At 36.0% G+C, this 14616-nt stretch overlaps 1 protein-coding gene across 1 annotated transcript; it reads left to right on the forward strand.

Annotated features, from left to right (window-relative positions):
* Nucleotides 1-50: 50 nt before the first annotated feature.
* Nucleotides 51-11732, forward strand: LOC102727343 (transcription factor A, mitochondrial). The gene is made up of 4 exons (XM_081809585.1): nt 51-215; nt 3805-3900; nt 9942-9998; nt 10493-11732. Exons 2-4 carry the CDS (start codon nt 3814-3816, stop codon nt 10637-10639), a joined length of 291 nt encoding a protein of 96 aa, XP_081665711.1. The 5' UTR covers nt 51-215; nt 3805-3813; the 3' UTR covers nt 10640-11732.
* Nucleotides 11733-14616: the final 2884 nt, after the last annotated feature.

Genomic DNA, 14616 nt, shown 5'->3' on the forward strand with positions numbered 1-14616 from the left:
GGTGTGCTATGTTTAATTTGTCAGCAGTAGTTTATTGACTTCTTATTTGGGCTTTTTATTTATAGATATATGAAGATGCTTACAGGGCAGACTGGCAGGCATACAAAGAAGAGATAAGCAGAATTCACGAACAGTTAACTCCAAGTCAGATCATATCTTTGGAAAAAGAAATCCTGCAAAAACGTTTAAAAAAGAAAGCATTAATAAAAAAAAGAGTGAGTATTATTGAAATATTCTTTCCCTATGGCAAAGGACTGAAATTTATATAACTATGAATATAGGGAGTTTTTCTTATATTAATATGTGTGGCTAAATGGTAGAATGTCATCAGGAGTACCCCATTTAGGAAATAACGAGATAGGGGCGCCTGGGTGGCTCAGTCGTTAGGTGTCTGCCTTCAGCTCAGGTCATGATCCCAGGGTCCTGGGATCGAGCCCTGCAGTGGGCTCCCTGCTCCGCGGGAAGCCTGCTTCTCCCTCTCCTACTCCCCCTGCTTGTGTTCCCTCTCTCACTGTGTCTCTCTCTGTCAAATAAATAAAATCTTTAAAAAAAAAAAAAAATAACGAGATAGCTCTTTTCTGCCACTAGTACCACTTGGCATTGAGTCTGTCTCGGAAACCCTTGTTATTATTTTCGTATGTATCTGTATTTAAGATATGTAGTTAGGATTAGCATGAAAGCTGTAGGAACAGAGTTGTGAAACAGCCAAATCAGGAATAACAAGAATCTTTGCTTCTGGGTCTTGTCTAGAATAACCTCCTGATTTGAATTGTTTTATAGGTTATGGTGAGTTTGATTCTGAATGTTGCTAGATAGACTGAATTCATTAACACATTGGGAAGAAGTGACTTATTGTATCTAGTCAAGTAGGAAGTGCCCATAGGATGAAATTCAATTTTTCCTTATTAAAAATCCCATATGGTTCAAAATTTGTAGTTCCCAGCCTAAGGTTATTAATCCACATAAATTCTATTGCTTGAAAGACTACATTTTTCTGTAGAACCAATGTTAGGTAAGAGGTAGTCAGCTTGCTGGTCCAATACATATACTATAGAAAATGGTCATCAGAGTTAAAACTATTTCTTTGGAAAAGTAGATTTGAGACTTTGATGTGAGATGCCAACATTTCTCTCCCTGACCCTAATGTCAAGCCCTCCTAGCACCAGAGTTGAGGACTCACCCATTTTAAAGTCAGTAATCTAGATAGTCATCTAGTCTTCTGATCCAATTAGTAAAAGGGAGCCAGAAAAGAAAATAGGAGAAATACTGTGTCTACTTAGGGATAGTATTTGGAGGTGTGATTACTAAAGTTTATTGTCCCACTTTTATTCTCCCTTCCTCTTTAATGCACCCATCCATTGTTAAGAGTGGAGAGGACCAGAAATGAGGATTGGGCAGTGATATGGGATTTCCCTTTCATAGGTTTCTTTTGTTCCTTACTCTTTCTCCTCGTGCTCCCATTATTTTTTTAAAAAAGATTTTGTTTATTTGAGAGACAGAGAGAGAGGGAGAGCACGTGCACACGAGCATGAGGGGCAGAGGGAGAGGTAGAAGCAGACTTCTAGCTGAGCAGGGAGCCCAACACAGGGCTTAATCTCAGGATCCTGAGATCACAACCTGAGCCGAAGGCAGACACTTAACTGACTGAGCCACCCAGGCACCCCTCGTATTCCCATTATATGTTTGTTACACCTGTTGTAGGTTGTCCCATAGGCCTTGGATAGTCTGTTCAGTTTTTTTTTTTTTTTCAGTTTTCTCTTTGCTTTTGGATTTTTGAGGATTCTATTAATATGTCCTTTAGATCAGAGATTCTTTCTTTAGCCATGTCCAGTCTAATAAGTCCATCAAAGACATTCTTTGTTTCTATTACAGCATTTTTGATACCTAACTTTTTTTGGGGGGGGCGGGGGTTCATCCTTGGGTTTTCCATCTCTGTGTTTTTTATTGCCAGTCTGTTCTTGCATGCAGTCTAGAGTCCTTGGCATATTAATCTAGTTGTTTTAAATTCTTGGCCTAATAATTTCAACATCCCTCTCATCTGGTTCTGATGCTTGCTTTGTCTCTTCAAATTATGTTTTTTTGCTTTTTAGTATGCCTTGGAAGTTTTTTCTTGATAGACGGACGTGAGGTACTGGGTAGAAGGAACTACTGTAAATAGGCCTTCATAATGTGATGAGGTGTGGGGGCAAGAAAAGCATTCTGTAGTCCTATGATTAGGTCCTGATCTTTTAGTGAGCCTTTGCCACTGGTCTGTGAACTTCACAAGAGTTTCTCAGTTCACTCCTGCACACACCGCCTCCCCCTTAGGTGTGGGACAGGATGGCTAGAGTGTGCAGGAGTTGGGTATTTCCCTTCACTCAGGTCAGTTAGGTTCTCGTTAACTAGTTAACCCTGAGGGCAGGCCTTGTTAATAGTTGAGTGCTCAGGCATTTCAAAATAGTTTCTTTTCCTCTTCCCCTCACAGAAGCAGGAGGGGATTTTTTCCAGTATTTATTGTGGAAATCTGATCTAGCTCCTGGAGGTAAATCTCATAATACTGTGAGGACCCTCCTATGATTGGGTCCCCCTGTAGTTTTTAAACTCTTAAGAGTTGTCCACACACAGCATCCAGCAATTCATTTATTACAATAGAGGTTTTCCTACCCCAGCACTGGTTCCAGCAGGGGTTGCCTCGACTCCCTATATTCACTTGTATGTCTCTCCAGTCTAGGGGACGGCAGTTTGCCCTGTTTCCTCCTCTTTCTTTTGGATCCAAGAAAGGTTGTTGATTTTTCAGTCTGTTCAGCTTTATACTTACTGTTAGGAAGGAGTGAGGACTTCCAAACTCCTTGCATGTAGAACCAGAAACTTGAAACCTCAAGGTTTTTTCTCTCAGACTTCCATTTTCACTCCCTGTTGGAATTTTTCTTTCTATTGAAAATTCCCAGTGCCAACCAGTTAGAAATCAGGTGAGAAGTGTGGGGATCAGGAAGTTACAAGTAGAGCACCTGGGAGAGAAATCCCTAGCAGTAGCTATAGAAACAAAAAAGAAATAGTTATAAAGTGCCTGGAGTCTACAGTAGTTTTATGACTGAGAAGTTCAGGGAGAAGGTAGTAAATCACAGGGGTCCTTCTTTTACTTATGAATAAAAATTGGGTTATTGACTTTAACCAAATTACCATCAAAAGCCATATACTTTTATAAATTACAAGTACTACTATCCAAATTCAGAAACTAAGTAGGATAATGCAGTATCCCTTACTCTCTGAAAGTCAGAAACTAAACTGATTTAAACAGCAAGGGATATGTGTATTTTCCATCTCCTGCATCCCCTGCTCTTTGGTGTCCAATTAAAAGAATTGAATTTAACACATCGTTGAGGTTTAAAAGTTGAGAGATTTATCAGAGAAGGAAATGAAATGAGAGATTATTAAACAGATAGTGTAGTGTTCATGAGTTGTGGTGGAGCCATGTAGTGACTAGGAGATGGTAGTGTCCTGTAAGGATGAAGCTGAGATTGTTTTAACCTTTAAAAAAGATTTTGTACATATTTGCTCAGTTATTCAGTTTGTGGAGACTATGAAAATCATATGTAAAGGAAATGTTTTTATATGGAAAATAACTCATAAAATCTATTATAATTTTCAAAACTTAGGGCTATCAAGAAAATTCTCATCCCCAGAATGGTCACTTTGTGTAAGAATTATAACATTCACTTACAGGAACTTTCCATAGTGCGTAGTAGTGAATAAAGTTTCTGTAGATAAAGTTAAGTCTCACAGAAGTTAAAACTATATCTAACTTTTTTCATTTTTGTTACTCAGGAGTTAACAATGCTTGGAAAACCGAAAAGACCTCGCTCAGCTTATAACATTTTTATAGCTGAAAGGTTCCAGGAAACTAAGGATGGTACATCACAGGTAAAACAGAAAAGCATTTGTTTTTTAAATTTTTATTTATTTTGATTTTTAAAATATTTAGACAGAAAATTATAGGGGTGCCATATGTTAGGAGGTGAAGAAAAGTAGTAAATTATTATAAATAAGTATACAAATAGGGTCCTCTTTCTTGTGTCTCTTTTAAAGGAAAACCCTTTTTCTTGCCACATATGATTGAGTACTTAGTGGCCAATATATGTATATTCAATTATTTTCTATTTTAAAAAATAACATTTTCAAATTTATAGGGGTGTCAAAGTTCTGGAGACTTCTTATCTGGCAATTTTTTTTTTTTTTTTTAAAGATTTTATTTATTTGACAGAGACACAGTGAGAGAGGGTACATAAGCAGGGGGAGTAGGAGAGGGAGAAGCAGGCTCCCCGCCGAGCAGGGAGCCCACTGCAGGGCTCGATCCCAGGAGCCTGGGATCGTGACCTGAGCCGAAGGCAGACGCTTAACAACTGAGCCATCTAGGCGCCCCTTATCTGGCAGTTCTTAACTGTTTTGCAGTCACTGGGAAAGAATGAGAGTAGAATTACAATATTTTGTACTGGGATTTGAGTATAACCTATTGCTTCATCTTACATCCTCTAATAAAATTTTGGTTATGCCTGTGGGAATGTGTTATACACATGAATATCATCATATGAATGGGTCAAAGAAAAAGAGAAGCTCGTCATTCCTGCTGTGGCTTATTGTTTCCTTTATTTCCTTCTTAGAAGCTCCAAATGGGCAATTATATTTTCCCTTTTATAATATGATATGTGTTCAGATCCTTAACTCTTGTCAATCTGAGATGGTTTTTGCCACTCTGCCACATTTTGGGTTATTTGGATCATTTCGTAAATCTGCTTAATGTATGATTAAATAATGTATATGTGACGTAGTCTTCCCTGGCTGTATACTTTTCACTGATTTTTTCCTTGGGATTTTATCTTATTTTTTTAAAAGATTTATTTATTTATTTTAGAGAGAGCGAGAGCATGCGTGCCAAGGAGAGGGACGGAGGGAGAGGGAGACAGGCAGACTCCCCGCCGAGCAGGGAGCCCACTGCGGGGCTCGATCCCAGGACCCTGAGATCATGACCTGAGTTAAAATCAAGAGCCAGGGCGCCTGGGTGGCTCAGTCGTTAAGTGTCTGCCTTCGGCTCAGGTCATGATCCCAGGGTCCTGGGATCAAGTCCCACATCGGGCTCCCTGCTCGGCAGGAAGCCTGCTTCTCGCTCTCCCACTCCCCCTTCTTGTGTTCCTGCTCTCGCTATCTCTCTCTCTCTGTCAAATAAATAAAAAAATAAATAAAATCTTTAAAAAAAAAAAAAAATCAAGAGCCAGATGCTTAACCGACTGAGACATCAGGCGCCCCACTCCTTGGGATTTAAAAATTCAGTTTCTGTGTCTTTACATTACTAAAATGCATGCCTATTTATTTTTTTAGTTGGAATTTACTCAGTCACTAACTTACTTTGGATTTAGTTTTATCAGTATAAGAAAGTTATATGCTAGAGAATCCTCCTAAATCAGTGGTTCTCAACTCAGACTACCTTGGAATCACCTAGAAAGCTTAATGGCTGAGGGACTCTATCCCGGGAAATTAAAATTAATGCAACTGTCATTTTTAATCATTTAAAAAATATTGGTTATGCATCCTCATAGTTAAAAGAATCAAAATAAGACTTGTTATGAAAGATACCAGTTTTCACAGCCTTGTCATACTGCTTATTCCAGAAGCAAATACCTTCAACTGTTAGCTCATTCTTGTGGTATTTACCTCCATATCTCTAAGTAATACCTTATATTGTTACTTCTTGATTTATTTCAATTTTAAGCATTATCTATATTTTGGGCATTACCTCCCACTATTTAAGACTAACATTTAACACTTTCTCATCCCACTGTTCAACATGTTTCCACTCACCTGCCTCCCAGTGTAGTTATCATAATTTTGGTTAGTTCAATATCGAGTATGTTACTATGATAATGTAGTTATAGCTGAGCTGTGCCATTTGCTATGATTATTTTTCCTTTCTTACAAAACTCACTTCCACTGAAGTTCATTATGTTTTGTGTTTTTGTTTCCTTAGCTTATTATATACTATCAGTAATTTAGCCTTAAACTCTTAAATATATTCACCAGCTTTCAGTGCATTTAGATGCATTAGCTATTCTGTCAGTTTTAGTCTGGTGCCTCTGATTTGTTCCAATTTGGTTGTGGCCTTTTATGCTTAGTGCACAGTTGACATTCATCCTTGTGGTGCTTTTGCTTCTTCTGTTGTCTTTCTTGGTTTATAGCATCTCCCCAGTGAGAGTACATGGAAGATCAATTTTTTGAGTTTATGCATGTCTGAAAATATTTCTATCATTACATTTGTTTGATGATTTAGGCATAGAATTCTAGGGTAGGAATCATGTTCTTTCAAAAGTTTAAAAATATTGCTTCTTTCTCTTGTAGCTTCTTGTTATTTTATTTTTTTTAAGATTTTATTTGAGAGAGAGAGAAAGAGAGCATGAGAGGGGTGTTGGTCAGAGGGAGAAGCAGACTCCCTGCTGAGCAGGGAGCCCGATGCGGGACTCGATCCCGGGACTCCAGGATCATGACCTGAGCCGAGGGCAGCTGCTTAACCAACTGAGCCACCCAGGTGCCCCTTGTAGCTTCTTGTTATTGCTTTTGAGAAGTATAAAGCCATTTTGATTATTAGTCCTTTGAATGTGATCTGCTTTCATTTTTCTTCCCTTCCCCTCTTTTTTTCCTCTGTTCTCTCTAAGAGAGAGAGTCTTCTGAGCTGGTCCTCTCATTTTCTTTTCTGTATTATTTTCTCTTAGCCTTTTTTGCCTTTCTTTCTGGAGACTATATACATTTTTACTTAATCGCCACCGGCCCCAACTGTACCTGGTATCCACAGAGTAGTTCTGTTTTACCCTTTTGAGAGGATAAATCCTAGAATCTGCCCATGGTGGAGATTTAATCTCCTTTTCAAGAGAATTTCGGTCAGTCTCCTGTTTTAAGCCCAACTTTCACCGCTGTTTTCTACCTATCTGATGCTGCCAATTCCTGAGCTACTTGGGAATTCTGCATTGTAAACTGGTGTGCTTTTTTGGCTTTCCCCAATGCCAGCTTGGGAATTTGCCTTGTTGGTTAGGTAAGTGACCATTTCTCCACCTGCTTTTCAGCTTCTAAAATTTTGTGTCGGTAGTGCCCTCTCCTGTTGTCTTTTCCATGTGGACTTATGCCATAAAAAAATGTTTATTCATTTACTTTTTAAAAAAAAATAAACAATAGAAATTTATTGCTTACAGTCTGGAGGCTGGGAAGTCCAAGATCAAGACATCATCATGGTTGCCTACTGGTGAGGTCCCTCTTGGTTCATAGCTGGCATCCTCTCACTGTTCCTTTCACCTGGTGGAAGGGCTTTGTTTAATGGGTTTTAGGAGGGAGCAAAAGTAAATACCTTTCCATCTCTTTAATTTTTTTTAATGAATTATTTTATTTAGGTGAAAGCTCAGATTATTTAGGCGTGCAACTTCATAAATTATTGTTGAACTCAGTGAATACAAAACTTTATGGATTAAATAAAGCAAAAAACTTAAAGAATTGAGAGCATTACAGCAATTCCTTCCAAAGCTAAGAGAGCAGTTATTTAGTAACTGTCCCTGAATATATTAGATGTGTTTATAAAGGTAAGTTTTAAAATGTTCAAAACGTAATGGTTATGTAGCCCTAGATACTATCAGGTACCTCCATTTTTGTTGATAGGAAAAAATTTAAGAGTTCAGAACAGTAAAGTTCATTATTCTTATTCTGCTTCTCCTTAAAATCACTGATGACTTCCTCTTAGCTTTAAACAGATACTTTTCAGACCATTTGCCTGTCTCCTTCACACTTGCCTTCTCCTATCCCTGTCTGTCTCCCTCTGCCCCTCATTCTCCGCCCACCCATTTATTCCTTCAGTCTCTGCTTTCTGGAAGCAACAGCACAAGCTCTATGAGGTGTGCTGACTCTCCTCTCTGCCTTTCCTCCAGCCATGGGTTCCCTGAATCCTTTTAATTTTATAAATGAAGAACCAAGCCTAAGGGAGATAATAATGACTTTTTCCAAGTCATATAATTAAGTTCAGCTAAGTAGAATTAAGGACTAGTGTTGTTTTGTTCCTATGACTACACCTAAACACTTTGGCACAGATTTTAGAATAAAACATTACGATACAGGGAAGAAATAAAAACACTTAATCTTAGAAGTTAGTCTATCATAGGAATATAGATTTATACTTGGATATTAATATTGCTGAATCAAAAAGGATACATCTGCATAGCAAAGGAAACCATTAACAGAGTGAAAAGGCAGCCTTACTGAATGAGAGAAAAATATTTGAAAATCATATATGTGTTAATATCTAAAATATGTAAAGGACGTGTACAACCCAATAGTAAAAAAAACAATCTGATTAAAAAGTGGGGAGGGGGTGCCTGGGTGGCTCCGTCGGTTAAGTGTCTGGCTTTGGCTTAGGTCATATCACAGGGTCCTGGGATCGAATCCCGCATTGGGCTTCTTGCTCAGAGAGGAGCCTGCTTCTCCTTCTGCCTGCCCCTCCCTCTGCTTGCATGCTCTCTCTCTCTCTGACAAATAAATAAATAAAATCTTTAAAAAAAATGAGAGGATCTGAATAAACATTTTTCTAAAGAAGACATACAGATGGCTAACAGGTGTTGGCTTAACATAAAAAGGTGTTCAGCATCCGTAATGATCAGGGAAATACAAATCAAAACCACAATGAGATATCACCTCAGAATGATACTATCAAAAGATGGCTATTATCAAAAAGAATGGCTGTTATCAAAAAGATGAGAAAATCATGAGTGTTGGCAAGGATGCCGAGAAAAGGGAACCCTTGTGCATGTGTTGATGGGAATGTAAATTGCAGCTCACTATAGAAAATGGTATGGAGGTTCCTCAAAAAATTAATAAAATTACCATATGATCCAGCTATTCTACTTCTGGGTATTTATCTAGAGGAACCAAAAACACTATCTCGAAAAGATATCTGCATACCCCCGTGTTCATTGGGCATTATTTACAATAATCAAGACGTGGAAGCAATCCAGCTGTCTATCAATGGATGAATGCATAAAGAAACTGTGGTTTATTTATCAATGGAATATTCAGCCATCAAAAAGAATGAAATCTTGCTATTTACAACAGCACGGATGGCACTTGAGAGCAGGCTAAGTGAAATAAACAGACAAATAAATACTGGATGATCTCTCTTATAAGTGGAATCTTGAAAACAACCAAGTTCGTAGTTATAGAGAATGGATTGGTAGTTGCCAGAGGTTAGGGTTGGGGCCCAAAATGGGTGAGAATGGTCAAAGGGTATAAACTTCTAATTTTATTTATTTTTTATTTTTTTAAAGATTTTATTTATTTATTCATGAGAGACAGAGAGAGAGAGAGAGAGAGGCAGAGGGAGAAGCAGGCTCCCCGCCGAGCAGGGAGTCCGATGCGGGACTCGATCCCAGAACCCTGGGATCGTGACCTGAGCCGAAGGCAGAAGCCTAACCATCTGAGCCACCCAGGCGCCCTAAATTTCTAATTTTAAATAAATAAGTCTTGAGGATATAATGTACAACATAGTGACTATACTTAATATTTTAAAGTTGCCTGGAATAGATCTTAAAAGTTCTCATCACAAACAAAATTTTTGTAACAGTGTTATTGTAACAGATGTTAACTAGACTTACGGTGGTGATCATTTCACAGTATATACAAATAATGAATCGAAATTTACACCTGAAACTAATAAAATGTTACATGTTGATTATATCTCAATAAAAAGGTAAATATCTTCATCCTATTCATTTTTTGTATGTTTCAACAGTTTAATAGTTTTTATTTAGAAAGAAAGGTAGGAATTAATAAGACTGCCTGTGATTCTTGACATCTGAGATTTTATTGTTGGAATGAATAATAAAAAAAAGATCTTTAACCACTGAAGTCTCTGTATCTACTACTTAAACATATGTGTTTTACAGGTAAAGCTGAAGACTATAAATGAAAACTGGAAAAATCTCTCTAGTTCTCAAAAACAGGTAAGTAGTATGGTTTTAGTTTCCAGTATCTAGTTAGAATAGCTGTGAGAGAATATATTAGGGCAAGGCTTGATTCATGTGAAAACAATTTTATATCACTAATAACGCTTTAAAATATTTTAAAATTATTTTTATATCCTTAGAAACGGTGTGGCTTTTTTCTTTTGGTAGTTTTTAATTGCAAATAAAATTGGTATTTTAAAACAATGTCACTCATAACTTAGAGTACTCACTCTATCCAGTGACAGTTACGCCTTACCTCTGCTCCTCTCCCACATCCCAAGCCCTAAAATTGTACCAGCTTTATTAATTCTTACAAAAATCTTTATCTCTGCCTCTTTTCTCATCTTTTATCTCAAAAAGCATTCCTTCTTCAGTCCCCCTTTATGCATGTAGAACAGTAAGGTGATTTCTAGAGTATATGGAGCATTCTAGAAATTAATTGTAAAGGACTCTTCTGAAGAAATCATTTTAACAGTTACACTTTTTCTCAGGTATATATTCAACTTGCTAATGATGATAAAATTCGTTATTATAATGAAATGAAATCCTGGGAAGAACAAATGATGGAAGTTGGACGAAATGATCTTATACGTCGCACAGTAAAGCACCAAGGAAAAGATGACACTGAGGAGTATTAAAATAGAAGATTGAGTTATGTTCATAATGGATAGACACAAGAAACCAATTAGGTGTCAATACCTGAAGCTATTGAAAATTAGAAAGGATAAAGTTGGTGAACATTTTATATTTAATTCCTTTTTCTTTAGCCCATGGACTTCTGCCAGTTCAATACATTTTGTATTAGTATCTTGCTTTGGGAAACCCAAACAGATAAAAAGTTCATGTGAAATTTATTTTGTGGTAAGGAACTACTGAGGATCAAAATAATCCATGAAATGCAGCAGTGAATCATTTTACCTTTGATAAAGGTAAATCAGACTGTGAAGTTTTTTTATACTTGATGACTGCAAAGAGTATTCTTGTTTCCTTATATATATATATATATATATATGGAGGCAGGAGTTTCATATTCAGAACTGTCCCAAATTGTACAAGTCATAGTGTTCTATGATATAATTGTACATTTTAGAAGAGCACCCATAACTCATCTAGGTAAATTCCAATCCCTAGGTATAATTCATATATTCAGAGTTGATGGTTGTACATGCAAGGAATTGCTGATTTCAGTTGCAGTTTTTATAAAAGGGATGGAGAGATTGATAAACCTTTTACTTGCCTTTTTCCCACAGTAAAAACCAAGAAATTATGTACCAAATCTATGCATATTGTTTTATACTGCATAGAATAAAAATTTTAAATGTTTCCTAATTATATGTTTTAAGGTGAAACATTCATTTTGCAGATTTTGTTTTTTAAATAGGGATATGTATTCTGAATTATTTTCTCTTTCTCATGTGAGTATATTTATCTAGAGTAGATAATTTGTCTGATATAAATTTTAAAATGAGAGATCTAAAAACAAGTCTCCAAAGTCTTAGGCTTGGAATTTAAACGTTTTGTATAACATATATAAGCCCATGTATAAGGCACACCCAGCTCTGGCCTGTGAGCCAAATCGAGCCCAATGCCTGCTTTTCATGGCGTGTGGGCTAAGAATTGAGTTTACAATTTTAAGTCATTAGAAAGAAAATTTCAAGACACATGAAAATTAATATGAGATTCTGTGTCCATAAATAAATAAAGTTTTATTGGAACATGGTTATACTTTTACTCATGGTTTATGGTTGCTTTTGTGCAACGGTGACAGTTGAGTAGTAGTTTCAGAGACTGTATCCTGCAAAGCCTAAAATATTTCCTATCCAACCCCTTACAAAGTAAGTTTGTCAGCCTATGGTCTATAGTACAGAGTAGTGTGACTAGTGTTCCAGTGTATAAATGTCTTGGGGTAGTTCTTTAAAACTCTTTCAGAGGTTCTTGTTTTAGAATCTTTGTCACCATTACCTTAAGAGAAAAGAAGTCAGACCACTGAAAAAGCTAAGCAAACTTGCTCCACAGTGTTAGCAAGGAAAATTATCTTTAGTTTCAAATTATGTTGCAGTATAATAAAAAAAGGTCTGTATAGTGTGGAATGAGATTCTTTTGAAGTATTTGCCTTAGTAAAATGAACTTCAAGAACTTTCCGGCTAGCACATACCACCAAAACCTTACCAACTTTTAGCATTTGTTTATCCTCTTAGGAGAGTCAAGCAAAGGTTTTCAAAATCCATACCACTTTTTTGATCAAAATCATTCATCTCTCTCATCATCAGTTCAGGAACAGGATAACTCAAAATTTATATGGGCTTTATATTATGCTAAATATTGAGAAATGGTAGTTTCTAAATCTCCAGAAAAGCTTTGAAGATTTTTGTTGTTTCTGGATAGAAAATAAGTCAAAAGTCACAAAAAGGTGACTTATGTATACTGAGCTTGACAAAGGTAGGGACTGAAGAGAAAAATATAACAAGAGGAAGAATGAGATTTAAATGTATAAAGTTGGGTGTTTTCAAACAACTTTCCCCTGTGGTTATGAATACAGGACAGTCTGCCATTAGTTAAATAGATACACCATGCAAAAAAAAATAGATACACCATGGTTCTGAGGCTAGAGTGTTTTGGGGAAGAAGAGGAGGTGCACTGTTGTCTATCAGTCTTTCTTATTTCGGTTTCCAGAATTAAGCCCTCACTCCCTGTGGCATCTAGAATGGTACTGATTATATACCATCTTTAGGAGAACGGTGAAAGTCATTAGTCAAATAATTTACTGTGTCTTGTGCTTCAGATGAGCCCAGGGAGCACATAGGCGTCAATGTTGGTAGTGAGTATTGTAGAATGGGTGAGATAGAAATGAATTTTGTAAACACCTGACAAAGGTACAAAACACATCTTTGCAATTACCTTCTGCACTCTTTTAGCATTTTACCTATGGATGCTATTTTATAATCAACACATTCAAATCAGATCTTCCTACATATATCGGGAGGCTCAGTATCTGGTAAGTTCTCAAGTATTTACACCCTCATATAGGAAAAAGAAGTATGAAACAGTGGAAAGAGCTAGAGCAGAACTAGATTATAATATCAAATTGTATTGAGTTTGCTTTGTTTGTAAGAGAATGTTACTGTTAATACTTTATATATTAGAATAATCTGATTCCACACCTTTCTTAATAAACCAGTACATGCTGAAGACGGGCATGCCATATGCCAAATGCCATCTTGATTAACAATATACTCAAAGTTTCTGTTATAAAGAACAAGAACTTTTATCAGTAACCAGTGACCACTCACTTAAAGCCTTGCTTTTTAGATGTTTCTTAAGTTGCCCCAACAAAGTAATTGCTGTAGGAAGTACAAAAGAGTGCTAGAGGGGAAGATGCTGAAGAAATGAAACAGTGTTACGCTGTTCTAAGCCGTTTGTCATAAAGAGATTTCTGTACTTTTGTTCATAGGAGTACCAATATTAGGGTTTTTGAAATAATTTGATGACAGAATAGAGGGCTGTGTGATTATTTTATTTTCTGATATTTACTTAAAGGATGTCTTGCACATTCAGCCTACTGTAATCATGTAATTTTGCTATTGTATTTGGCTAACTCCTTTTTTGGAAATGCCATTTTAAAAATAAGGCATATGTTTTTATAGTTGCTCTGAATGTGTATATTTAAATTTGTGAATTAAAAGGATATTACTCGAAGTGGATTTAAAATAACTAGAAAATTTTATTGATTTTTTTCTGACATTTGCTGTACCTAAAACAGTCATCACCAGGTTGTGCTAAAACAGCAGGAAGTTTTTATATAGTTAACTGATGATGATATCCATTATTTCTCTTAATTTTATCAACATTCACTTTAAGAATATTCTCATCCTTTCTTTCCTGTCCCCAACCACTTTCCCTCCTCTACATAGCAGCAACCTCTTACAGACAAATTTGAAAATGTTATTAAGCACAGACTGTGTTTTAAAATTTTAAAGTAGTAATATGCTAAATATTTTAAAAATATTTTTTAAATTGAGTCTTTGGAAAGAATAAAATGAACATTTATTACTTTGAATTTGAAAAACAAAGCATAATTATACAAAGCTGCTTTCATCAGACTCTCACATTGTTCACAAAGTACTTTTGATAATTGATTAAATCATTTATTATATTTAATGGCAAATAAGATACAAAACCATTTAATACATTTTAAAATATTTTAAAAAATTTTACTGGCTAAGGAACTAAATATTTAAAATAGACCCTAAACAATTTTAAATAAGCTAAACATTTTTTTCATTTTAACATCGTTTGAAACACCCTTCTATAAAATGGTTTCTGATTTACTTAGGTGACGTGCAACAAAGTATTTGAATTTACTCTTTTTTGCTTGTATTGACTGAATTTAGAATTTATCCAGTTTCATTTCTCCTTTCCCACAAATCCTGTATAAAATGTGGGAAGAAGGAAGGGAGTGTATAGTTTTGACACAGTGACCTTTTATTATATAGGCTGCCAACTACCAGCCTTAATTTAAAAAACTTGGTTATAGCCATCTCTAAGGTTCGATTTATTTATTTATTTATACACAGATCAGAAAATTTTTATTCTGTTTAAATTTGTAAAAAAAAAA

This window comes from Leptonychotes weddellii, unplaced genomic scaffold (genome assembly GCF_054177405.1).
Source record: "Leptonychotes weddellii isolate Sample4059 unplaced genomic scaffold, ASM5417740v2 HiC_scaffold_1115, whole genome shotgun sequence".
Taxonomy (NCBI): Eukaryota; Metazoa; Chordata; class Mammalia; order Carnivora; family Phocidae; genus Leptonychotes; species Leptonychotes weddellii.